The sequence below is a fragment of the Manacus candei genome, unplaced genomic scaffold (assembly GCF_025592945.1).
Source record: "Manacus candei isolate 608988 ecotype Guabito, Panama unplaced genomic scaffold, ASM2559294v1 h1tg000028l, whole genome shotgun sequence".
NCBI classification, from domain to species: Eukaryota; Metazoa; Chordata; class Aves; order Passeriformes; family Pipridae; genus Manacus; species Manacus candei.
Genome location: NW_026138076.1, coordinates 37,809,665 through 37,834,771, shown reverse-complemented (window position 1 = coordinate 37,834,771; position 25,107 = coordinate 37,809,665). Strand labels below are relative to the sequence as shown.

Sequence of the window (25,107 nt, the reverse complement as noted above, 5' to 3'; positions counted from 1 at the left end):
TTACCTCCTAAGGTATTTCAGAGCAGAACACAAAGAGTTACTTTGGATTAATATATGAATAAATATATATTACCTAAAGGAGTAATTACCTCTAAGGTTGCAACACCTAGGGGCAACCATTCTATTTAAACCCAACATTTGAGGTATGGTATTCTGCCAGTATATAAGACCACAGCTATGCTGCAAAAGTCTGGTAAAGACTTATGTGTGGGATTATTATGATATCTTTGTTTTTCTGCTACTTTTGCTACTCTTAGATATTCTGTAAATTACCTTTGATCACCTGATCTCTGATGTCTTAGTTCTGTTCAGACTTAAGAGAGGCACTAGGAATCATCCAAATCCATGTAAGTCAACAAAAACACCTCTCTTTATTTTCATCGAGTTAGGGCTCAGAGCCCTGAAGCATCACCCCCATTGCATACCACCTATCTGATTTAAGTATTGTACAGCCAGTGCCTTAGGAAACTCTAGAATCCAGGCTTTCAGCAGTTATTTTATCCCTAAAAAGGATAAAGAAAAGAACTGGAAACTCATCACATCAGTACAGATTGCCACATGGAATTTTTTATGAGAAGATCTAATGTATACTGGAGCTATAGGTTTCCTAAAACACCCACCTGAAGCTAGCAGGAATCTTTCCACAGATTTCAGTAAACTTTGCATCAAATCTTAGAGGCAATTAAGAAGTTCCATTTGGTATATATATATATATATATATATATTATATATATATATATATATACTTGGTATAGTAAGATTTTATGAATATGCGTAGGCAGCCATTCTGTACCTGTCTTCTGTTGTGTTCCTGGAATAATTTCAGCCATTAAATGGACAGCCCTGAATCTTCCAGTCTCACAGCTCTTGGAGGCAGAAGTCTCTACTCTGAGTTTGCTGCAGCTGATGGATCCACTGTCCATGTTTGATTCTTCATATATGAGAATCCCTGAGTCTGGGCCGCCCAAGCTACGAAAGCCAGGATGAATAAAATCTGTGCTTCCTGAAGAGATGCAGGCATGTTACTTTTCTTTGAGCTTATGACATTGCAATTTACCTTAACTTGTCTACAGCTGTCTTGAGGGAATGAAGGAAAGTCTTGGCAGGGAAACGAAATTACTTGAAAGTCATTATATGTATGTATGCACGTAACACAAGTATTAACACTATGATTTACAGTAATAAAAATATTATTACAAGGTGTTTAATTAGGAACCATTATAAGACCAATTAAAGTTGTCAAACTAGAACAAAAAAGCCACATGTGTTTTTCCCCTGGAGTACTAGGATATGCTGAGGCTCATTATTAGCTATTTATATAAGAATAGAAGACTGCTTTTGATTTAAGTTAAAATCCAAGCTCTTAAGAAAAAAAGAGCTCCAAGTTATATTCCTCTCTGGTAGACATTGTTTAAACAAATTTTATCTAAACATTTTCTAATTCCCAGAGTAGACACTTTAAAAAATCCGAATGCAGCAGTATCTATTTAGTTCAGCTTTAGCAGCCAACACAGTTCTGACATTTGCAATCCACACGTCAGTATTCATCTCAAAAAGTAAGACAAAATCACTGCAGAAAGCAAGACAAAATGGCACTTAGATTACCTGGAAAGGATGGTCTGACAGCCCTTACAGGAATCTAATTAAAATGCAGTATGTTACCAGAACAATGCATCACACTGTGCTGCCATAGTAACCAGGGGTCCCATGGACTTTTGGGGCCATCTGAGGGCACGTTTGCAAGAGGCACAAGAACTAAACTGATCACTTATAGTACATTTTGAATTACCTAAAAACTCTAAATGATCTGATGTTAACCAACGAAAGAAATTAATTAACTCTTACATTTTCAGACAATGGACCAGTCTCAGGAGCAGATTGATTCTTCTTGCTGTTCTTTATGGCATACTGCTCCCCATAGCTTATTTAAGAAGTGCACGACTTATTTGCAACATGTGAACAACCAGTTTAATTTGATTCCCTAACAAAGAATAGAGCAATTAAGACCTAGAGGGCTGTGGAAGAGAAGACGAACAACAGAAATACATATTCTACTTAGGCTACTATTTCCAGAGCTATTTTCTGAAGTATTAAGCATGAGACTGGTCTCAGTTGTTGCTTTTAGTGGATGAGTCCCTGCTGCCATGCTGGGGAAAAAATCACAATACAGCACTGGGCTTTTCTTCCCAAATCCTTCTCCTAGAATAGAAAGATCATAAAACAACATTAATAATTATAAAAGCAGTATCTTACATTGTGTTCTATCCTGACTTTCCAGGGATACAGTCAATAGATTTGTCACTGAGGCATTGATTTTTAACAGTAGAGGCATCCAAGTCAAGAAATTCTTTTGATGCACCACCTCTGAAGGAGACTGCAAACTGTTAGTGGGTTGTTGCAGGTTATCATGGAAGATTTTTGCTAAAGATCACAGGACTTTAGGCTCCATTAAGCAACTAAACTATTGATGAAAATGCCTGCAAGTTGTTTGAAACGATTAAAGGGAATTTTAATTGCTTTGAAAAAGATACAGAAATTCTTCTGAAATAAATGAAATTCCTTAGAAATACAGGGTTGGGACTGGGGGGTGACATAGGAAATTGAAACACTGGTTTTCTAAGCACAGAGAAACCAGTGTCTCCATGTGATTCTAGTATTACACAGTATTACACCATCAACTCTCACTGTATACAGCTGGGATGGGTTCATACTTGGAAAGATCTGTTCCACATTGGGCATGCTAATACCAGGGAGGCTGCAGAGAGCCAGAAAGGAACTCAATTCAAGAACAAGTTGGAGAGTTCAGCCTCCAGGGCTTTGGTCCTCTTTTTGTGCAATACCAGGGATATGCACTATGTGGTTGTGCCTAAGTTTCCCATTTAGAAAGCCAGACAATGATACTTACCTGTTAACCAGACCACTGAAGACTAGCTGTAAGGGAAGTTCAAAATCCTGCTCAAGACTAGTGAACCTTAAATACAAAACTACTTCAGGTTAGAGGTAACATTAGATCCAAAATAAATAATAAAACAAGATAGTAAAAACATCTCACATTTAAATCTTTTTTCTATATGGAAAAATGCCCAGGTAACATAATAACTGAAAATTAATCTGTCTAAAAACAGATAGTAGACTGCACTTTTTCTAACTGGAACTTTATACAAGACAAATTCACTGCAACTAATCCATCACTGTATACCCCAGCACTTTAACAACCTCGAAACAGTAATTCTTCAAAGGCCTCATGATTTCCTGATAATCTGCTGCAGCCTGTTATTAATGACTTCATTCACTTTCAGGTTGTCCTTACAAGAGAAAGTTTATTAGCCTTACAAATTAATCTATTTGGTCAACAATTTACTCCAGTTGAGGTAGCAGCCCTGATGCTCTCATTCTTCACCATGGTTTTTTGCACAGACTGGGCTGCCATTTGCTGGTTTTGTTCCTCCAGTTCCTTTACAAGAAGCAACAAGTCTGAAGGCTTTAACAGGGCCTTTTGGAATGGAAAGGTGGTGTTAGGAATCATCACTAATTTAGAAATTCGTTTTTAATGGGTTATGTTTTATTTGCTTCAGTTGAACACCATTATTTACAGACACAAGTTAATAAAACACATCACAAAACAATAAAATTTCAACAGCTAATATTTATAGGTGCATAGTTCATGCTCAATTACTTTTTTTTATATGTATAATACATACACATATATATAAAGCTCTCACAATAAGTCATCTCTGCACAGAAAGAATAGTCATAGGAAACAAATAAAAATGTATCATAAACAATATCAAATTACTGACAGCCTATCAACAAAACATGTACAGAATTAGAAATAAGCATTAGACACTTAGGTGTTTTTACTTAAGATTTTCTTTTTTAACTTTTAAACTTGAAGCCACAATATCCACAGCACAACAATGACCCTGCCAACCGGTTTCATTTCAGCAGGAGGGAAATGCTGAAACAAGGTGGATGCGGTCACAGATACTCCAATCATTGCTGATGGAAGACTTCAAAATACACCGTAAAAACTGTAAAAAAATTTTACGACTGGGCACATTGGAACTCAGCACTTGTACAGGATGGGACGTCTTTAGTAGTTAGTAGATCTCAGGTGATAAAAGGAAGAAAAGGACTCTCATGCTTCAGGTTCATAGTCTTGATACTCTTCCTAATGGGGAGAGCAGAAATCAGCACTGCTAGTATTTTAGATAAATACATCCTACTTTCACTGTTTATTCTAGTCCTGGTGGATTCAATGCCAATATAGTATGGATTCTCATTTGATCAGGATCTTGACATTTATTTGTATTTTGTCACATTTTCCAGATCCTGTACCTTACAAGATATGGTACTTAGAAGAGAACTAATTCTCACTTTTACAGTGACTAACACGTAATTCAGCTGATGCTGCCAGGAACTCATGAGGCCACCCATGAAAATTCACTTGCAGACGGAGGAGAACAACCTCTGGGCTGAGCAGCACACCAGGTGCTGCGGACCCTCATACAAGTCACTCAATCATTTAAAGGAGTCTTTAACTATAGACACATGAGCAGCATCCAAAATTTCACTGATAGTCAAGATGTTATGCTCAAACGTGCCTTTAAGTCTTTTACTGGATCATGGCCTAAATTTTTTATACCTCTCATTTTCAGTCTAATTATCTGCGCTACCATAAAACTGCTACTCCAACTACTCATGCATCATGCCAGATATTGCAGTAATATTTTAGATAGCTGGTTCATAAAACCCAACAAAATAATTTACTCCCATAATTGCATTAACTTAAGATCGTGTTTTACAAAGCATGATGGACTGGTAAGTGGCCAAGCTATTAAAACAATCTATCAAGATGCAGTTTGTCCTGCATTCTCTTTTAAACATACGAAAAAGATACAAGGTTACTGTGCATTAGTCAGAAAACCAGGATCAAGTGTTCTGAAACACACACAGTATTTTCCCATTTAACTCCCTTACTAACAAAAATAGCAAGTAATTTTCTGATTCCCGGCACTACACCTCTGGCAGACCTTGGCCAAAGAGGCCACAGTTCTGCTGTGCCCTTGCAGCTCACAGCATCAGTGTGTGCCGGGCTCACGTAACTCACACATGCAGCCTCCTCCCGTGCCCTTCTCTTACACGCATTCACTGCAAACACCACAACAGATTTACCTCTGGAGGCATTTCGTAAGCCTCGTTCTCAGGATCCACAGGAACATCTGAATTATTCACCATTCCCTCCTGTAGGAAACCTTCTTCATTCTACATTTAAAATAGGGAAAGAAAAGTGACAGTGACTGCTTGCTTCCCCACCTAGGCCAAAGCGTGTTATTTCCTCCCTCTCAGATTTCTTGCCCTGTCCTTTGGTTGTGGGATTGCCAGGGGTTGTGAAGAGCTAGAGGACATTAGTTCCAGAGAGATCTTCTCCGTGTTCCACAAGGGTATCTGTGGGAATGACTACTATCATCTCTTTGAATAGCTGAGATTCCATTTCTCTCTTGCCATGGACAGATCATGAAGTCAATCCTAACAAAAGAACAGTACCACTATCAACTTGCTGAATACCTTTGGAAAATATTTTAATCCCACAGAAAATGCCTTGGTCAAGACAGGAAGCAAACCAAAACAAGTTTTTTTGTGCCTTAAGAAACTGACCTGGGAAACAAAGTCCTATGCAAACTGTTTAAGCACCACTTTAAGTTATCACGTTAATTCCTGTTTGACTGCTTAGGGCAATACAGTCACAGGTACATAAAAGTGCCTGTAGGCCAGAATTGGATAGTACCAAGACACATAAATGAAATCATAATTCAATTATCTATTTTTTAATATTATAGACACATCCACACCCTCATAAATCTTTATTTTAAAGTTTTGGCTTTTTCAAAATACATTGCAAAGTGGCCAAAAAAGGGAAAGCTATTATGACTTAGATTACTGCATGCTGGTTTTTTCTTCACTTTTAGAATCCAATTGTACTGGGAAATGCTTTTTTCCTCTGAATGTAGAGGTCATACCTCTACATTCTTTCCTATGTCAACCAGCATGTTATTCTATGCACTATTAGTATATGATACATGGTATAATATAATACCTGTCACTCATCTTCTTTCATTTTTTTCTTTATTACAGAAGCACTTCTATTTTATAAAGCAATTTTAATAAGAGCCTCTTAGAATTAATGGGATTGCAATGGTGTAAAGAATAACTTGCTGAGTAAGATTATTAAAGCAAACTTATTATTGTCTTAGAACTATAGATACTATTTACCATCTGAAAAAAGCACAAAGGAAAAAACCCCACATTTCAGTTGGGTCAATCCCCACTGTAGCTGTTACTACAGAAGTTCACAGAGAAGAAACACGAGTTCTGGCAGAGCAAAAACTGCTGGAGTTCATCCTGAACTGTAAGAAAATTGATATGAAAACAGGCAGAGTATCTCAGTGGAACTATTGTGATCATGCTGATTTATACCAGCTGTCGGTCTAGACAGAAATGCACTAAAACACAATCACAGACACTCAGGAAGAAATTCACTTAAAAAAACCACCTGCAGGCTGGTAGAGTAGACAGAAATACAAAATTAAGTAAGTCACAAACCAGACTAATGAGGTAATTCTTCAAAGTCTACAATTTAAAGGATAGTGGTGCTAAATTAAATTTAGGATACAGACAAAAGGAGGGTAAGAGAAGCTAAACCTGAAATTCACCTCTGCAAGTTTAACACAAAATAGAGTATAATACACAAGTTCACCATTTGCCATGTATTGGCTCCCTCTGTGGTTTAACCAGGTGACCATAGTCATAATGCTCTGTTCCTCATTTTCTGCACCTCCCCAGATTGTGACTTTATCTGCCAGATAGTAATCCTGTTCTTCCTTGGATGTCACCTTTTCTGATGCATATGTGGGTACATGTATTTTTTACCCTTATCATCAAAGTCTATGATGTGCAGAATTGATTTCCATAACATGGATTCTTCTCTCTAGCTCTTATTTCAGACTTCAGAAGGTCAAATATGAAGTTATCTGGTCCCATTGCTTCTCAGTGGAGCCAGATAAGTTTTTTCCTTTATAGATAAACAGTACAGTCCATGTGGAGTCAATACCTAATAACTATTCTGCCAAGTACCCTCCGTGGGTGTGCCTGCTCTGAGTCAACATCCTGCACTGCTCTATGGTATAGGTAACACAGACAAATTCCAAAGAGCCAAGGGATGCCAACAAATAAGTTTGCAAATACCTTTATTTAGGTATCTAATAGGTACCTTTGTCTCCCAGAACTGCCAATAATTTGGGGTTTTCAAAAGGTAATTGAAAGATAATTTTTCAAGTAAAAGGTAATTTTTGAAGGTGAAAATGAAAGGTAATTTTTCAAGTATGAAATTATCAGAAAAACTAGGCCCAATTACAGTTCTGCCTCAGCTTATCAAAACACTTGAGCTCCTCAGATGACCTGATCTTCATTTTTATTTAACCTAGCTTCTAAATAAATTTTTTAAGGGTATTTATGCCTATTTACTCTTATGAGAAGTAGCATCAATCCCTACCAGCTATGACTGAAATAGCCAAATAGTGTGCATGATGCAAATTTTAAAGCCCTTACTGCGCACTTGATCTAACGTATCAGCTCTAAGGACCTAAACCTCCAGCCTCCCACTCTCCTGTTTAATCCAAAATATAATTTAATTTCTGCTTCTCCCAATCATTAAGGAACAGCTTCAGCTAACAATCAAGTAAAACTGTGTACAAGAACAGTTGGGGTTTCACAAGAAAGAAAGCAAGCATGCAGCTTAATGTTATCTCTAGCAGGAAAACAGATGGCAAGGGAAACTGCCAGGACCATTAGTAAGGACAAAGAAAGAGACTTGTCAGTCGAATTTCAAATAAGAGCTTCAAAGTTTGTTTGTTGTCTGTTAGGAACCTCTGCCATGGATCTGGACTGTCCATCAGGATTACAAAGACGCAATGCCTAAAAGACTGAATTTATAATCTTCCCAAGTTCCTTCAGCAAGTTCAGAATGGAGATTCCTCTACAGCTTCAAATAAAACAATCAGCAGCTCTAGAAAAATACAACATCAATCACAGCACCATTATTTTTTCAAATGAAGCAAATCAAAAGCTGTACCAAACCACCAAGGGAACTCTTTGCCTGGGATAGGTTTATCACCTTTGTCCAGCTGCAAATAGTAACATAAACACCCCCATCCATGTTGATGTCACTGCAGTTCAGATGAGGATGATATTACTCAAGGTCACATCTGTTACATTTAAATGTAGAGCACAGGTGACCGCATAATTTTTAATGGTGGTGCTCTCTACTTCTGAAGTACCATTTTTTCTAATTTCAGGATATCACAAAAGCAAACAAACACCCACAGTAACAGAGAGCCATCTAAGGTACATCTTATATCATAATTTACCTCCTTTAAAACAAAGAAATGCAATTTTACGTACTCGTGATCAATAATTCCATATCCTAATTCAGTTATGGAAGAGGAAAACCACCCAATAGACCAATTCTTGTCTTAGTATGAAAGACACATTTTTCTCTAGAAGCAGCAACCTCTCTTAGACCACACAGAAGGTCATTTCCAGAGGGAAAGGTTTCTATTAGATGATCTGAAAAGCTTAACTAAAGACTCTCAGAGATGAAGGTGTTGTTATGGCTCCAAAATGTTGACTCCTCCTCCTTTACTATGGGAATGAATTCTGTGCATTCTAAGCTCTGTGCATGACAGTGTGAAATGACCCACTTTTGCAATAAAATAGTAATGAAACTAATGAAAAAGTCCTCCTGAAGACCCAGTTAAAATGAAGACCTGTTAAAATATAGACTCTTTGACAAAACTTCAGGACTATTCCTTTTACCAGGAAAATGTCACCAGATGGGTTTCTCTTATTTCAGTGGTTTTGGTGAAAATCGCACCTCATTCTTTCCCTTTGCTCTCTTTCTCGCCTCATAACACTCTTGGTGGAAGGGGAGAGACTGTTTGGGATCTTCCACACATGAAAAACAGACCAAATGGTCTGCCCATGGTACTGCTCCTATGTCAGCACCAGGTAGTGACGGCACCTTGAGGAGTGTGCCTTCTGTCCTCTCAGTGATGTGTGCTGGAATGCCAAGTGATTGCCACCAGAAAGAAAATATGTCTCAAGTCACAGAAAAAAGCAACTTCAAAAGGAAACATTTTAATTGTAATTTAGCAGCTGATCTAAGAATTACAATCTGCTATCTCCCTGACTAATAATGTGTTTTCCTTCCATTATGAATACTGAAGGAGTCTTAGAGTCATGCATATTCTCATGATTACTGGAGACTAATTCCTTCTGCAGTGATTCCACATTCTGAGATAAATAAACCAGGTTACCAAACTGTCAGCTCTTAAAACATTTATCCTGCCAAGAGGTGATCACTCTGGAAGCCACTAATCACAGAGGTCAGAAGACACCTCCAGGAATTGTCTAGTCCACCTTGAGCAGCTTGCTCAGGGCCATGCCTGATCGGATTTTGACCATTCCCACAAATGGAGACTCCATAATCTTGCTGGATAACCTCATCCAGCAAAAAACCTAAAACCTTTTTCTTACATATAAGTGGACTTTCCTGTATTTCAATCAGTGCCCACTGCTTCCTGACATATCACTGGGCAATATTGAAGAGTCTGGTTCAATCTCTACCACCACTGCCACCATATATTTATACTCACTGATAAGCTCCCCCCATAAACTTTAAGATTCACGTTGTTTCACAATTGCTGATTTTCTGTCTGTTCTTGAGACCTCTATGAAATTTTCCATGCAGATATTGTGGGAGGACCTTTTCTCTAACAGAAAGCCCTACTGTTCACATCAATTATATACATAAAAACAAGGTGAAGCTTGTCTCAAGCACCTAAAAAGTTAATGCAACATGAGAAGTCATTGTTAGTTTCAACAAAATAGATTATTATAAACCCAATGAGCACTGGTCACACTACATCACTTGCCAGTCTTATTTTGTGTCTTATAATTACTGACTAACTGTGAATCAAGATAAGAGGCACTGTGGAAAAAGCAGTGAATTGGAATGGGGAAAATGCTGGTTTACAAGGTAATTTTGGTATACTTTGGTGTAAAGACCTTTAAAGTCCCTTTTGGAAAGTCCTTTAAGACCCCCAACAAAATGTTCCATGCAAAGCCATTTTAACGCAGTCCAATTTGTTGTTCGTATACATGAGGTGGTGGCACCAGCAAGAGCTCAAAATAAAAAAATACACATCCAAAGCATTATTATCTTGCAAAATTATCATGTACTGATATACTAGAGTAACGGTGGGATTGCCTTATATTGTACTAGCAAGCTCTGTGCACACCACAGACAGAACTGGCTGAGAGGTGGGATATGATGCCTGATGAACAAAAGGAAACAGTGCTTTCCTGACTCAACAACTAAATGGAATTCCCATCAGGGAATTTGACATTTCCTGAGCTTGTCAACTGATCCAAGTAGCTTGTTCAGAGAAGTCAGCCTTGCTTCCTGCCTGTCTGACAGCCATGGTCTTGTACATCTTTGTGAGTCCAGATATTAAGTCTAGCCCAGTATTAGTGAATTATTGAATATGCTGTTGTTACAGTCTGGAAAACTGCACCAGTAATATGTCTTTATCACCATATCATTATTTAGAGATTAACTGTTTATCCCTAAAGCTATTGGTCTTGTGCCTGTTATTGTACCCCAAACCTATAATTCGGCAGGGCTGCCTCAATACGTGGTAACTCAATGGTAACTCAATATCCCTCCAGCCTGACTAAACCCATTTCATTTTGGTATTACGCCCTCTGTAAGAACTTTTGTTGGGAGCTGTCAGTCATTACACAGTGGAACTTAAAGAAAAATTTTGGGATTCCTTTTCTATACCCTCAGTGCAGTTGTTACGGTTACTCCACAAATTCACCTCTTGCTACAAGCTGAACAGCAATTGTGCCAATGGGCTTAAAATTCCCCTTTGAAAAGAAAATAATTTGTATTTCTCCTTCTCCACCAAACATACTCCACCAGGACACTCAGAGGCTGGATATTGGACCAAAATGAACAAATAACTGTTTTTATCATTTGGTAACTTATTTTTTACAGTTATTTTGACCATAAAGCCCAATTTATCTGGATGGGAGAAAAACCCTTGAACAAACAATTCCAACAAGAGGTAGAACAAAGATATGCTAAAATGGCCTCAATTCATCTACTTTCCTAGTCCTAAGACATTAAATTCATGGAGCTCACTGGTTATAACTCAGTTGCCAGGTCAGCTTAGGATGCTTTAAAGCTCCTGCTCACTCATTGCAATAGTCAGTGCCTCCAAGACTCAGCTGTGAATGGCAAAGCACCATCATCAGTCTAGCAGTTTTACTCTGGAGATACAGACGTGTATCTGCACACTAGCTAGAAATAAAGTAAATTGTTTTAATTATCCCTAAGCTGATCACCTAAGTGAAGGAACTGATGAGAAAGCATTATGTGTGAAGGAAACTAGCTGTTCCGGTGCACAACTCATTTAGAGTACCAATAATGAAATGAGACTATTGCCCTTCTTCTCCTTAAATGGAGAACTGAAACAAAGAAGAGACATTTAATTAAACAAATAAATATCACCTCAATAGCACAATTCCAATGAAAGGCTAAGATGGCTCCTGCAAGTGCTACAGGCTACATTTTAATTTGCGGTTTTATGCCTTTCAGTTAGCAATGACAAAAGTGAAAAGGAAAAAGACTGAAGCCTATAGGGAGAGGAATGAATGTGAGGACTGAGTGTCTGTGGTTACAGGCCCTTATTGGTGTTTATAAACGGTTGGAAATACTTTCTGTTTACAACAATTTATGAACTGTTTCAAATTCATTGAAAAACAAATTGCAGTACAACACAGATTGTGTACATTTTTTCTTCCCTTCCTTTAAAATTCCCCAGTTAGTATTGCTTGCAAAGATGAGACTCAGTTCAGAGTAAAACAGGAACATTTCTGTGAGGAATCAACTCTACTGAAACTCAGATTCGTGTTTGCATTAACCAGGCTGATAAAATACCTAATTAGAGTTACTGGTATGTTGCTATTTGCTGATAAATAGGGATTACATGGAGAAACCACTCATTTCTCAGGCCAGACCAGCAGGTCATATGAGTTCTACAGTGATGGACATGTGCATTAATTACAGGTGACTTAAAATAAGAGATTGCCCAGGGGATGAGTCAATGTGACATCAGTAACGCATGTAAGTGCATCCAGAACACACAGTCCTCTCAGATTCATCCTTTTTGGTCTCCGAAATTTATGGTGACATGGAAAACTCCACAGGTAGGGAAAGAATAAACTAGGGTTTATCATTTGGAAAGACTGAAGTAATTTCTAACTGCAAGATAGTGGGAATAATACATGCTAACTGGACATCACGTCAGAGGGATGTGGCCACAGATCTGCCTCTCTTGACATTCTCCTGAACAAGGTAATAACAATACTTTAGGATAAGGGATCTGCTTGAACAACAGCTACTATAAATTTTGTGATTTAGGTTCTCAAAATTGAAGTTTCAGAGTGCAGTTTCACAGGAATCTTGAGTCAAGTGACACCACTAATTTCAATAAGGATTTGGAAGAAGGACCAAGGACCGCACTTATGTGCTTGCTCAGTCTTATGCATTAAGAAGGAACAATAAACAGCCTGAGTTTATTTTTACTATTCTTACTACATAATTCAAAGGTACATGAACAAAACTGAGTAAATGACTGAAATAAATAACATGCACCTCAATAGGAAAAGGTGTGACACTTAGGTACACAAAATCAAAGATGAAGGGCAAATGGTGCTCAGAAAATAATTACAAAGCCAAAGAATAATATAAACCAGAAATGTCATGTTACTGCAAAATAGGCAAGCCATTCTCTCATGCATTAACAAGGCCTGTGAGGTAACCTACTTGGTCTAAGCCAGCCCAAGAGTGCCTTCTCCTGAATACAGAATTCAACCTACACAACACACTTTGCTGGGGATTTTGGAAGATCCCAAAGGAGAACAGCAGGAATGATCACATCCTAGAAAAGAGAGGAAAGACGAAGGAACTGGTCAGACCTCATGTCTGTCAGGAGCATCCTGGGATTAGCTAAACCCATCTGTCCTCTTCCTGCAATGGAGAATTCTTCAATCTGTATGAACCCATCACCAGGAACAATCTCCAAGGATGATACCTGAGCTTTGCCTTCATTGACTAAAACTAACATAACGACACATGATCTTGACAGATCACATTAACTAGAAGAGTGGTACACATCAGCTTGACAGTCAACATAGAAAAGAGCAACCTTGCTCAGATTTGGCTCCATTAAGTCAATAAAGATGATTTTGAACAGCATGGTCCCAGTTAAAGCTGCAAAGTTTTTTTTACCATACTTTACTTAAAACAGTTTGAATATCAACATTACATAAATTTTTAGTGCAGATGAACTCCAGAACTTATTGTATAGACTCCATGAGTATATATTCTCTTTCCTAAAGGCAAAATTAAAGGATAAAAATAAGTTTCCTCTAAAAAAATTCTCCAATTATGCAAACAGTTCATTCAATGCTGTATTATCCAAAACAGCAATCTCTGAACCATAGTTATTTCCACTACTCTTAGGAAAAGTCCCCTATGAAAAACTGCTGGACCAGCCATCCTCTAGCACAACAAAAAGCATGAGTTCCCACTCCATTACACATGGTCCCCGAGAGAGCAAACATTTCAGTCCTGTACCCCATCTCGTGTGACTGTATTCACAAGGCAAGGAAGCAACTTCACTCATTCCCAAGGAAGTTTTTAAAGAAAGGGGAAGATCTCTCTACAGGTAGTGGAAAGAGGGCAGGTTTCTCTCCCTTTTGCTATTTCCTAGAGTATGAGGGGAGAAGTTAATGCAATCAGCATTGGCTCTTTTGCTTTTACTCTCCAGCACATTGAGCGGTGGGCTCACAGGTGATCTAGTAGCAGGACAGTCACCTTCAAAGGCTTTGACTGATTGATTGATTGATTGATTGATAGTACGTGCTGTAAGTGAAGTGGTTACCCTTCGGTTATTATCAGTGAGCATTTCTCTAAAGCATTCCTTCAACTCCAACCTACTACAACATTTTACCTAGCTGGGGAATTTTAAAATATATTTCTTCTGAGGAGTAAACAAGCACTTGCTCTAAAAAACCTACTTGTAACAATTATTTGAATTATAAGGGTTTCAGATGTATTTCCTGCAATTTTGATCTATTCAGCAGCAGATGAAACACTACAAAAGACTAGAGAGTCAGCCTGTATTTTAAATTTATGTTCCTGAAGGGACACTCTTCATCTAGAAGCAAGTACACAACTATTCAGAGCTTTCACTTGAATTGGGAAAGGTTTCTTCACAGTCCAGTGGCATGAAACACAAACATCATAAGAATCTCTTCAGCTTATTCTTCTTCCATAGAAGAAGAAATAACTCTTCAACTAAGTGAAAAGAATTATTTAATAAAGTTTATTTAGTAAGGTGTAATAGTCAAGGAGACTCATAAAAGACTAGTACCTAAATATATAATACTTGAGTATCTGTGTTTTCTTTCCCTCCTCCCCCAGCACTGTTACTGTTATCTTTGCTTTTTGCTTCTGCCTTAGATGCTGGAAAGCAACAGACTGAACTCTGATATCATCCACACTGCATGAGAGTGGAGCTCAATGCAACACAGCCTTTCCCAGGCCAAATTCTGCTCCTTCTATGTCAGTAAAAGCCTGATATACTCTACTCCCCACTAAGCCAGTTTTGTACTTAATACCTGTATGTCTGAGAGCAGCCTGTGTTTATAACCCTCTCTTGAGATGTGTGCTGCTATCCCAAAAGGGATCCATAAAAATCTTCACTACTACTTCATACATAGAAAATCATAAGAGTGCAAGTTTGGATGGCCTTTGAGGAGTCACCTAAGTCACACCTCTGTTTTAGATAGGTTCAGCTTTCTTCAAATCATTCCCAACAGATGTCTGGGAAAAGCCACATTAAAAGCCTCAAGTGACAAAAATTCCCAGCATCCCCAGGCAGCATCCCCAGGCAATCTATTCCTGCACTTAATTACTGTTACCATTAGCATCTCTCCTGGTGTCTAACCTTGATCTCTCTCACTACCACTTAGCAACAATATTTCTAGTCCTGTTCCCAGTGGACACGGTCTCCTTTCTCTCTGTAGCAAGGGCTTGATACTGGGAAAACCATTACCCTAACTCATTTCAGTCTTCTCTGGGGTAAGCCAGCTTACTCTGTCCATACAAAACAGTTAGGAAAAACCTGTTGAGCATCCCCTAGCCTGTGTCTCTGGTGCTCATTTATGAGAACTGCATGCAAGGCAAGTCTTGCCAGAGTTGGGATGTGGCTGCTTGGTGTTTGGAACAGAGTCAAGTAGGGCAGAGATGCTGCTCATCATGTTGCTGAAAGAGGAAAGGAGGGCAAGGCCCAGTGGTGCCTGAAGTTAGAAAACTATGTGAACCAGTGCGGGATGATGATGATGATCTCAGTCACAGATGAATCTTCAAAGGGGAATTGTTACTTCACCGTTTTTACCAGAAGGAGTCTTCTATTAATAGACTCTGTTAAACCATTTGAAATTAAAATGCAAAGCTGCTTTTAAAGGATCAAAGAAGCATCAAATGTGAGTTATCAGAATGGTTAAAATGACACTTTTCCTCTGGTCATTTCTTATTATTAATCACATTAATCACTTAACCAGCTAAGCAGGGGCTGCCCTCTGCACCCAGGAATGCACCTAAGTCCCAGTGAAGATATCACCATGAATTGCTACAATTCACAGGAAAGCAGTCAGTCCCACAGCCACAGGGAATACAATGAAAGAGAAATATCTCTTTGAGAGAGGGGACTCAATTATACTCCAGCCACTGCCCCATTTATATTTAAGAATACCAGAGGAAAAAACAATGTATACACACCAGAGAGGTAGCATACAAAAAATGTAGTTGAGATAAAAACATTTATTCTGTTCCCAACATCCAGAACAGCAGGTAAAACCACAATTCTGTCAGGAAGTTTTGAGTGATACACAGCTTGGTAATTGCACTCATTATACCCTATACTTTGGGGATAAATAGGAAAAACCAAACCACTTTTCTTCAAATTCATGGCATAACAGTAAGCTACATGTGATTTAAAGAAGCTCAGATGAAGCTGAGGAAGAATAATTTCATGTATGTCATGCCAAAGAGAATAATTACCAACAAAGCTTGATTACCAACAGAGTTTATTCTATAAGAGACAAGGATGTTTGATTAAAACAGAGGAGGAGAGAGCACATGTTCAATTACAGTTGGTACAGTTCTTTCTCCTACAAGCCACATTTGCAGATCCTGAACATCGATACACTGCCCAAAGCAATAAAACATTTTCTCCATCATAGTGCTTTGCATTTTCAGAACTGAGGATGATACAAGAAGACTGGCAGGATTAGTCCATGCTTCAGAAAAAGATGTGTATTTATGACTACCTGTAGTTTGAAAGCAACACAAAAACCTATCTGCTACCAGCCATAAAGATGTTTCTCTACACGTGTTGCCTGGTTAACATTTAGATAAGAAGGACAGCCAGATCTTGAGAATCACCCATGCAGATCTGAACACAACTCACTTGCAAGACTGCCATAGCCAGATGTCCAAGTGTTAGGAAATGCTCGAGCAGTATCAGTTAGACACTCAGTTGGTGAATTTACATGCAAATGCCATTTTAGAAATGATACAGACTAGGAAACACTTCTGTGGAACATGAGGCTAAAAGTAAATGTAGTTTGACATGAGCAAACAAACTAAATGAAATTCAGCAGTATGCTGCATCATCATCTTTTAATCACGATTTCCAAATCATTTTGTTTCAGTTATCTGCCAAATATTTGTGCATTCCCAGTATAAAGGTGTTTCAATGGCTCTCCTTAAAGTATGATAATTTTTGTAGTTTTGTAGCATAAAGGCAGATAGTGTTTTTACTATTTCATAAGAAGCATTGTTCAACAAGCAGATTCAATGAGGAAATAGTGAAGTGCCAGTGAAAATGGCAGTGATTTCTGTTATACGTGTATCATTTCTGTAAGAGTAGGCAACAAACCAACTGGTCCCTATTCTCCAGTTTAGTTGCCCATCTGCCAGGAATTATCCAAGAAAGGCAGTGGCATCGGAAAGTGCAACAGTTAACTGCTCTAATGTTATTAATCTCTTTGTTATACCTGCAACATTGCAAACAAATATATGCAAAGTGTGGATGCTTAGTGGGTTACATTTACCTAAACAAAAGACACTTCTGCCAGGTTGTGCCTTGGACCATCTAGCATCCTCAAAAAGCTATTTACAGAAGAATAACCAGTACCTCGAGTATTCAGAAGCATTTTTCTGAATGTATTATTGCAGAAAAAGAGTTCAACACATTCTTTGCAATGATGACAACAAACGGATACCATATTGTGCGGTTGCGTGGTACTTAGTTGCCAGCTGGGCTTAAACCACAACATATATGTAAGCAATCTGATAAGAGAAGATTAAAATACCATTGCTAACGAAAGCTTAAAAGCTGATCTACTTCAACTTGAATTATTTTTAAACATTTAAATCCATCTAAACCCTGACTCAGCAAAGATTTTCAAGCATATGCTTCAGCAAGTAGTTAGTTGTACTCAAGTCAAAGCTTTTACATAGGTTGAACAGTACCATAACACTGTAGTGAATCAAGAACAAACTTCAGAAATATAAAGTGTTCCAAGTGCCAAAACCCCAAACTACTTAGTATGATAAGGTACAACATCTTGGAAGTTAGATAGACAGCCTCAGCATGTATCCATCTGTAATTTCCCAAATTAAATCAGTGACAAGTGAGCTCTTCTACTGTACCCTCATTGCAATAGGAGCATAAGATTCACATATAAAGAGACAGCATTCAAGCCCAGTATCTTCCTAAAACGTTTCAACAACCCTGTGGAAACCAAGATTTAAGGCAAAGCAAACTTAGAAGCCAATATTCCCCCAATGACTATTCATTGCAGGAACAGAACCCCTTCAGCACTGAAGTTATTTTTTTAATACTGCTGCTGACTACCCTGTACAAAAGGAAAATGCTCTAGTGGCTTGTGTTGTGTGGGTGATGCTCCCATTTCCCAGCTGAGTTTAGTCCAACATTTATAGAAGGGGTGAAGTATTCTGAGTTGGCTTCTATCAGTAAAATGACTCAGTGATCACTGCACGAGTGGGCGGACTTCAAGCATTTGACATTGCTTCTCACATTCTTGCTGTCACAAACACAAATGTTAGAGAATTTAAACTCGTTCTTATCTCGTCATTTTAAAATCCTAAAGGGACCTTTGATCATGCAGCAGCCTGTTAAAATATTTAGCAGTCAGGAAGAAAGGAATTTTTTCCTTCCGGGATTGTTTAACTGGTTTCAAATCTAGTACTACTTCCTTCATGTGAATACAAAGTATGACCATTTGCCCACCATTTTCTTCAGAGGAAAAAAAATCCTCAAACGAAACATCCATCTACCTTCTAAATTAATGAAAAAAAGAAGACAGAAGCAATATAAACAGACATAAGATAGGGCTGTGAACCCCACAAGCTACATAACCTGTATGCACAGAACACATGTACGTTGTGGGGGTTTCTATGAAGTAAATTTTAATTACCGTGTCCCCCTCCAAAACTAAGTGCCTTGAGAATAGTGGCTGGAGACACACTCAACACATTGAACGCAGCATTAACACCACCCTCTTCAAAGGTGTAGGACACTGGTCCCAAGGGCAGCAACACCCTAATGCACTTGAACCTGTTAATCCCATTGAAGCATGTGTGATTGTTTTATATTGTAATATGTATCACATTGTATGAGGGGATGTGTCTGTAACTTGTGAGATGAAATTAAGCACCTGGGAGCACTGAGATGGAACCAGACCTGTTGCTCCGGCTCAACTCTGTAGCAACCTAAGCAGAGATGACTCTTCCACCCTCCCACACAAAGCCTCTTCCGTGCTTGTTAGTGTGTCTGTTATACTAATGACTCACCTACATCGTAAAGCACCAGCTCAGACTTTTCATTAATCACCTTAAGCGTGCTGGCTTCTGCAGTTTGCTCCGAGTCCCCACTCTATGAATAATTCAGGCTTCTGCATTACAAACAAAGGGAAGGAGTTTGTGGGTCAGGCCCTGCAGTTCAGCAAGGACTTTGTAACTTCACAGAAAATACCTGATGGTCAGAATCCTTTTTTTTTCAACCCAGGGTTGAGTATTTCCTGGATATTTGCTATGAGCCAAAATTACAGCCTTCAAAATGTGATTGTTAAATTGTGTGAGTGGCCAGCAGGTCACTGCTGGTGCATTCTCAGCGATAGGCTTGCACAGGGAATTAGTCCTGCACCAGAGCACAGCCTACCTTTCCTGTAGGAAAACCATCGACTACCTTGTTTAACAGTATGAAAACCCTAGAATAAATAATGAATGCAAACTGATTTATTCTTCAGGGGAAGAGAAAATAAAATCCCTCAAAATATTCTGAAAAAGGCTCTCTCTGTGTTATGAGAATGAGAAAGCCACTGAGAAGAACTGCAGGTCGTGGAGAGGAGGCACTGACTTTTGACGGACTGTTGACCATTTCTTCTGCATTCCAGACCACTAGATCAGATTCTCAGCTCCTTCTTTGCATTCCTTTGAATTTCAATTAACTGCTTCTTACTTATTTCTGTAGCAACTTCATTTTGTTCCATTTAAAAAATGACCTTTTTTCTTAACACTAACTACCAACTTAACATGGCCTCCTACTCCAGATTAAACAGGTTTTGCACAAATAAACACCAGGGCAGAGTGCACTGTTAGCAAAAACTAACAGTGTATAAGTGATGAAAATTTATGTTCACCAGTCAGCCTGTCAGTTTGCTCTCTTATAAAATGCCAAAACACCTGTCAATCATTCAGACAATGTAAGAGGCTTCATCACAGAGACTAACAGAATAACTGTCCCTTATAACTTCTTACATTGCCAAGTGTACCATTTGATATCAAGATTAGAACACAGACACAGCAGATATCTATCAGAAACTTGACAGATATGTAAGTAATACATCAAGGCTGTACCACTCCTTGACATATCACTTTCTTAAAATATTTATTAGATACCACATATGGGTTATCTACAACCACATATTTGGCACATCAGAGCAGTTGTGTTGACTTTGGACCCCATGACTGACCACTTATCTACTATGACAGATTGCTCATGATTGAGACTATTTGTATCTTTAGGGGCACTAATTCCCAGAGAGCTGGTTAACTTCAGCTAAAGAGGTGTGCTTCTGTCAAGCCAAAGACACAGATCTTCATGCATAGCTCTCTCCACAAAGGAAGGGGAAAGCTTTTCCCCTGACTGTGGATGCCAGATGGAACCCACAAAAGCCTAGAATACAACTAAGGCTGGATGTACCAGGCTAAGTGGATAATTCCCTTGCACTTGTATCTTGGAAACACCACTCAATTTCCTTCCACAGGACAAGTGTCTGTGGCTAACCCAAAGGAAGCGTTCATTCCTCCTCTTACCTGCCTAAAAGAAATACCTTTCTAGCACAGATGTGGTTAAACACAGAAAACAACCTACTCTTTTAGATGTGCTACACATGAGCAATATATTTTGCTGTCAGACAACAGAGACCTGAGCTCACAGCAGCAAGGGGCAGCCCACAGCTGACAACCCTCCCAGCCCAGCTGAGCTCATGTCTCAGGTGGCTTTGCTTTTCTGCCTGAAATACATTTTGTTTCCCCTTCTGCTTTAGATTTTTTTTTTTTTTTTTGCACTTTAGGATCACTAACTGCAAACCCAGCAGCCACGTGTTGCCGCATGAGTTGTTGCAGCTCCTCTGGTCCTCAGTGAGGACCTCACTGTCCTCCTCTCACTGTGCTTCTCACTTCGGGTAAGAGCAGTCCTCCAAGGCCAGTCAGCGCTGACCTGTTGTAAGGAACAACGTTACATGGGAAGATGTCGAGCCCAAGGGGCCAGACTTTTGGAAGTGATGAAGCTTCTTTCCTCTACATCCCCAAAGGACCACCTGCCTTGCTCCAAGCCCTGCTTATTGCCAGATGGCTGTCAGCACAATTCCTCCAGCATGCTGGCCCAGTAGTTGAAGATCACCAAACTGCAGTACTGACCAAACCTGTAACATCACTCAACACTCCAGCTTGGGGAACATTAATGCTGCTGCTTCACCACGTCTATTCCACATTTTAATTGACCCAGAGACTTGAAATGCCAGTAAACCATCCAGTAGGGTATTCAAGTGTCCCAGCACAGTGAGTGCTCATTAAAATACTAAAGGAGCTTTCTAGTTCAAATATTTCCTTTGTATTCCCTTCCACAATACATTGCTTTAGTCAGGGGAATCTGTTCAAAAGCCCATATTTAACCAACAGCAAATTAAAAGTTGTCTTTCTACATGGGAACTTAAAGTCAGCTGCTTGTTAAGGAAACTTCTCTGTTCAACCATACCATCCAACAGCTACTCTGGAAGTCACACTTGTACCACCTGAGCTGGGACTGAGGCCCCTTCACAGCTATACACCCCACAGTCACACAGTCACACCCAGTTTCCCATAGCAGACTCTCAGACATCCTGATCCTTAAAATAATTTAATCACAGTGCAGTAACTGAATAACAGCTCAAACTGGTGCCTCTGAGGAGGGATCCCAAACCAAGGAACCCCTGGTCTTTTATACAAGCACAGTCTAAGCATAGGGAAGTCTGGAGTCATCAGCTCCTGCTTTGTTTGGGTGTTAGGTCGCCCATAATAAGTTTCCACTGGAAAGTTTTGCTGCATTAGTTGTACATATTGGGATCATGAAACCAGTCTGTCCACACTGATGTGTCTACACCAGCACCAGCTCTTGCAATGCAGTTCTTCTACCAGTATAGTACACATTGAAAAACTTCCTCAACTTTTTTTTGTTTTTTTTTACTATAAAAGCTTTGTTAACATTTGGGATGAAGTTCCTCAGAGACCTCTACCAATATCTGTCTGCCTTCTAAATATAATCTTTCCTCAGATATCTACCACAACCTTTCACAATATACACAGAATCTGTTCAAGCTTTCCATATAGTCAGTGACAGATTTAACTCTGTGTTTGCCAGGTTGAGGAGAGTATAGATGTGCCAGCACTTCTCCAACCACATTTCTGTCCTTTCATTGATTATTAGACTGTGTAGTTACTTGTTTACTCCCAGTGCCATGTGACTGCTGAGAAAGAGCCTTATTTTGAAGTTTGTAAAGTTCACAAGCTAAAAGAGGCCCTCTTGATGCTTGTTCTTTACAAACTGCACAGCAGGAATCAGCTCCCAGCCCCTTTCCTGACAACCTCTCCATTTCCCAGACTGCTTCTTGAGGTTCACTCAGAAGTGTGGAGCGATGAGCTTTGCCCTGCTAGAAAGCAAAATAATCCCAGAGGTTTGCCATGGTTTTGAAGTCAAGGGTATGCCATGTTTACTTGCAATTTCTGTTTTCTTTTGGAAATTTTGGAGAGAAAAGTTGAAAATAAAATGCTAACTGCTGATACAAAGCAGTGCCTTTCAAGTGCAAACAAATGTTTGTAGACATGCAGAGGCATTCTGGGTACCAGATGTGACCATAATACAGTCTCTGCTTTGAAAACATTATGATTATCCTCACTCTTTTTTTTTTCTTTTTCTTTTTTTTTTTTTTTTGTGTGAGAGAAGGAAAAGGTTTAAAATTCAGGTAATGTTCTTCAAAGGACTACATTAGAGAGGCAAAAATAAGCAAAGCACTCAAAAAATCATGAAACGCCATCTGCTCTCCTTTATCTTCTAATGTCTATCAGCATCACCAGTGCTGCCAACATTAGTCACCCTCCTGATGATATTGGGTGTTTTTCTTATGCTTTCAGCTCCCACAATCAAAAGTTAAACAATTACATTCTATTTAAAATAAATGAAAAAAAAAACCAATCCACCTGATGCTTGAGAAAACTAGTACAAGTCAGCAGCTCAGAAAAGCAAGTTAAAACTATTTAGACAGATTTGCACTACTAAAATTTTTATGATATTAAGTATACTCCAAGGACTATTTTTCAAAGTAACTCAGCTTCCACAGGGGTACCAAAGGGATAACCACACTTAAGATCCAGGGTAGAATACTGAATCTCTCAAAAATCTGGTTTTAACTATGACCACAGATTATCTGAAAAATCCTGTTGTAAGCTGCATTTTTACATAGGCATAGTTCTTGACAGACAAGTTAATTGAACTGTCTGCCTTTGCAAGTCAGGCATTACTCAAACACTAAGCCCCATATCGATTACAGTCTCATTCTCTCCTTGTCTGAGCATCTAAGAGAACAAGTGCAAACTCTGACTCTCCTGCCAAATTTACACTATCACGATTACATGTTACTCAGCTGCCTCACATGGGTTTTATTTTTACATAAAGTGTTATTCTGAAACAGGAAGTATGTCATTGCCACTGCCCGCTGACACCAGGGCAAAGCTCATGACAAGTGCTGTAGGCACTGGAGAGGAACCAGCACACCCTTGGTTGGCAGGTGGAGCAGGGCAGCCCAAGCAATGCTGCTGATTGGTGTTTTTCATCTGACTCAGCACAGCTGAGTTGAGACCTGAAGGATTTGGGTCCCTTTATTTGTAGCTACCACCTGAGAATTGCACCTTGTATGCCCTGCTGTCTCCCCACTGCATCCCTTATATAGATGTCAACCAAAACCTCAGTCCCAGCCTCGGCCTTTAATAAGATCCAAAGTCTTTAATAACCCCATCATCCTGATCGTCTGTTTGAAGTGGAAATTAGGGGCTGCACTACGTAAAAGTGTTCTGTTCTCTGCATGCTACAGCCTGGATCTTTGCAGAAGGCTCTGTGACTAATATCTGACTCATGCAAGACCTGTATCACCAACAGTATCTGTCATAGCCAGAAAATAGAGAACTTGCTCCCAGGTTAGAAGCTATTTTAAAGCCATGTGTGCTAAGGAAGAAATAGGCACAAGCCTAGATAGGTGGTGCAAGGAGACTTGCACCACTTGGAAGAACATGATGTTGCCATGATCCCCAGGACCCTCACTCAGTCCAAGCACTGGGGTTACCACGAGAAAGATTAAACTAACAATACCCACTAGCTAAACTTAACAACAGCACCCTGACATCCTAATCCCCCTCAGGGTTTCTACATACATACACTTGAGTTCTTGTACCCACACAGAAGATGGAATCCAAGCATACACTTGGTCCTTTACAGTCCTGGTGTTTCTGGCACTGTGGTTCGTGTGAGGCATTTCTCAGGGTTTCTGGTCCTTTGTTATCTATATTTTCCAATGTGAAACAGTGAGTTAGTAATTTCCTTGCTTTTACAGCTTTTTCTACCCCCAAGTGAACAAGTGAAAAACCAGGACTTCAGAACATTTGAATACTTCCTATAAAGTCATCTCCTCCTCTCCTTTGCTGCCGAGACTCCAGCCTCAATAAAACAAAGCCATTCCTTCTCCACATTTAAAGCCACTGAGATCACTAACTACTCAATGAATTTTGTGCTTTCCTGCACACAAGCGACAATCCTCAGCCTATTTTCCAAGTAACAACCTTTTTTTGTTATCATTTTTAATAGCCAGTTTTGTGCTCAGAGGTTTCCTGAGTGCCAAGTGGACCGAGACGTGTTTCTTCACAGTAGGAAATAAAGAAATTGACAGAACAGCAGTACGAAAATTAAAACATTTATTTGATATGTCAAACAAAACTTAACAGCACCAAACCCAGAAGTTCCTTACTATATTACACTGGACTAAGAAAGCACAGGCAAAATGTGTAAAATATACTGGAAATGGAAAATTTGAAACCTTATCAGGTATATATTATATTCAGCAATATAATTTAAGCACAAAGTAAAGCAGAACTGCCTAAGCATTGCCCACACTTATATCATTACAGTTTATCTACTACAAGCAACTCGGGTAGCGGAGACAAGGATTTGTAAGTTGCCTGTAAGAAATTCTTTTGGATGAATTATCAGAGGTGGTAGAATATTCAAAACAAGACAG

At 39.1% G+C, this 25,107-nt stretch overlaps 1 protein-coding gene across 4 annotated transcripts in view; it reads right to left on the bottom strand.

Moving 5' to 3' along the window:
- Window positions 1-3,540: 3,540 nt before the first annotated feature.
- The window catches only part of SNCA (synuclein alpha), a 64,018-nt gene continuing 42,451 nt past the window's right edge, over window positions 3,541-25,107 (bottom strand). For all 4 annotated transcript variants that reach the window (XM_051789807.1, XM_051789806.1, XM_051789808.1 and 1 more), the window contains 2 exons: window positions 5,176-5,265; window positions 3,541-4,171 (listed from right to left, as the gene is read on the bottom strand). In XM_051789807.1, the coding sequence (XP_051645767.1) occupies window positions 4,139-4,171; window positions 5,176-5,265 (123 nt within the window). In that variant the 3' untranslated portion in view covers window positions 3,541-4,138. The remainder of the gene's footprint in view (window positions 4,172-5,175; window positions 5,266-25,107) is intronic.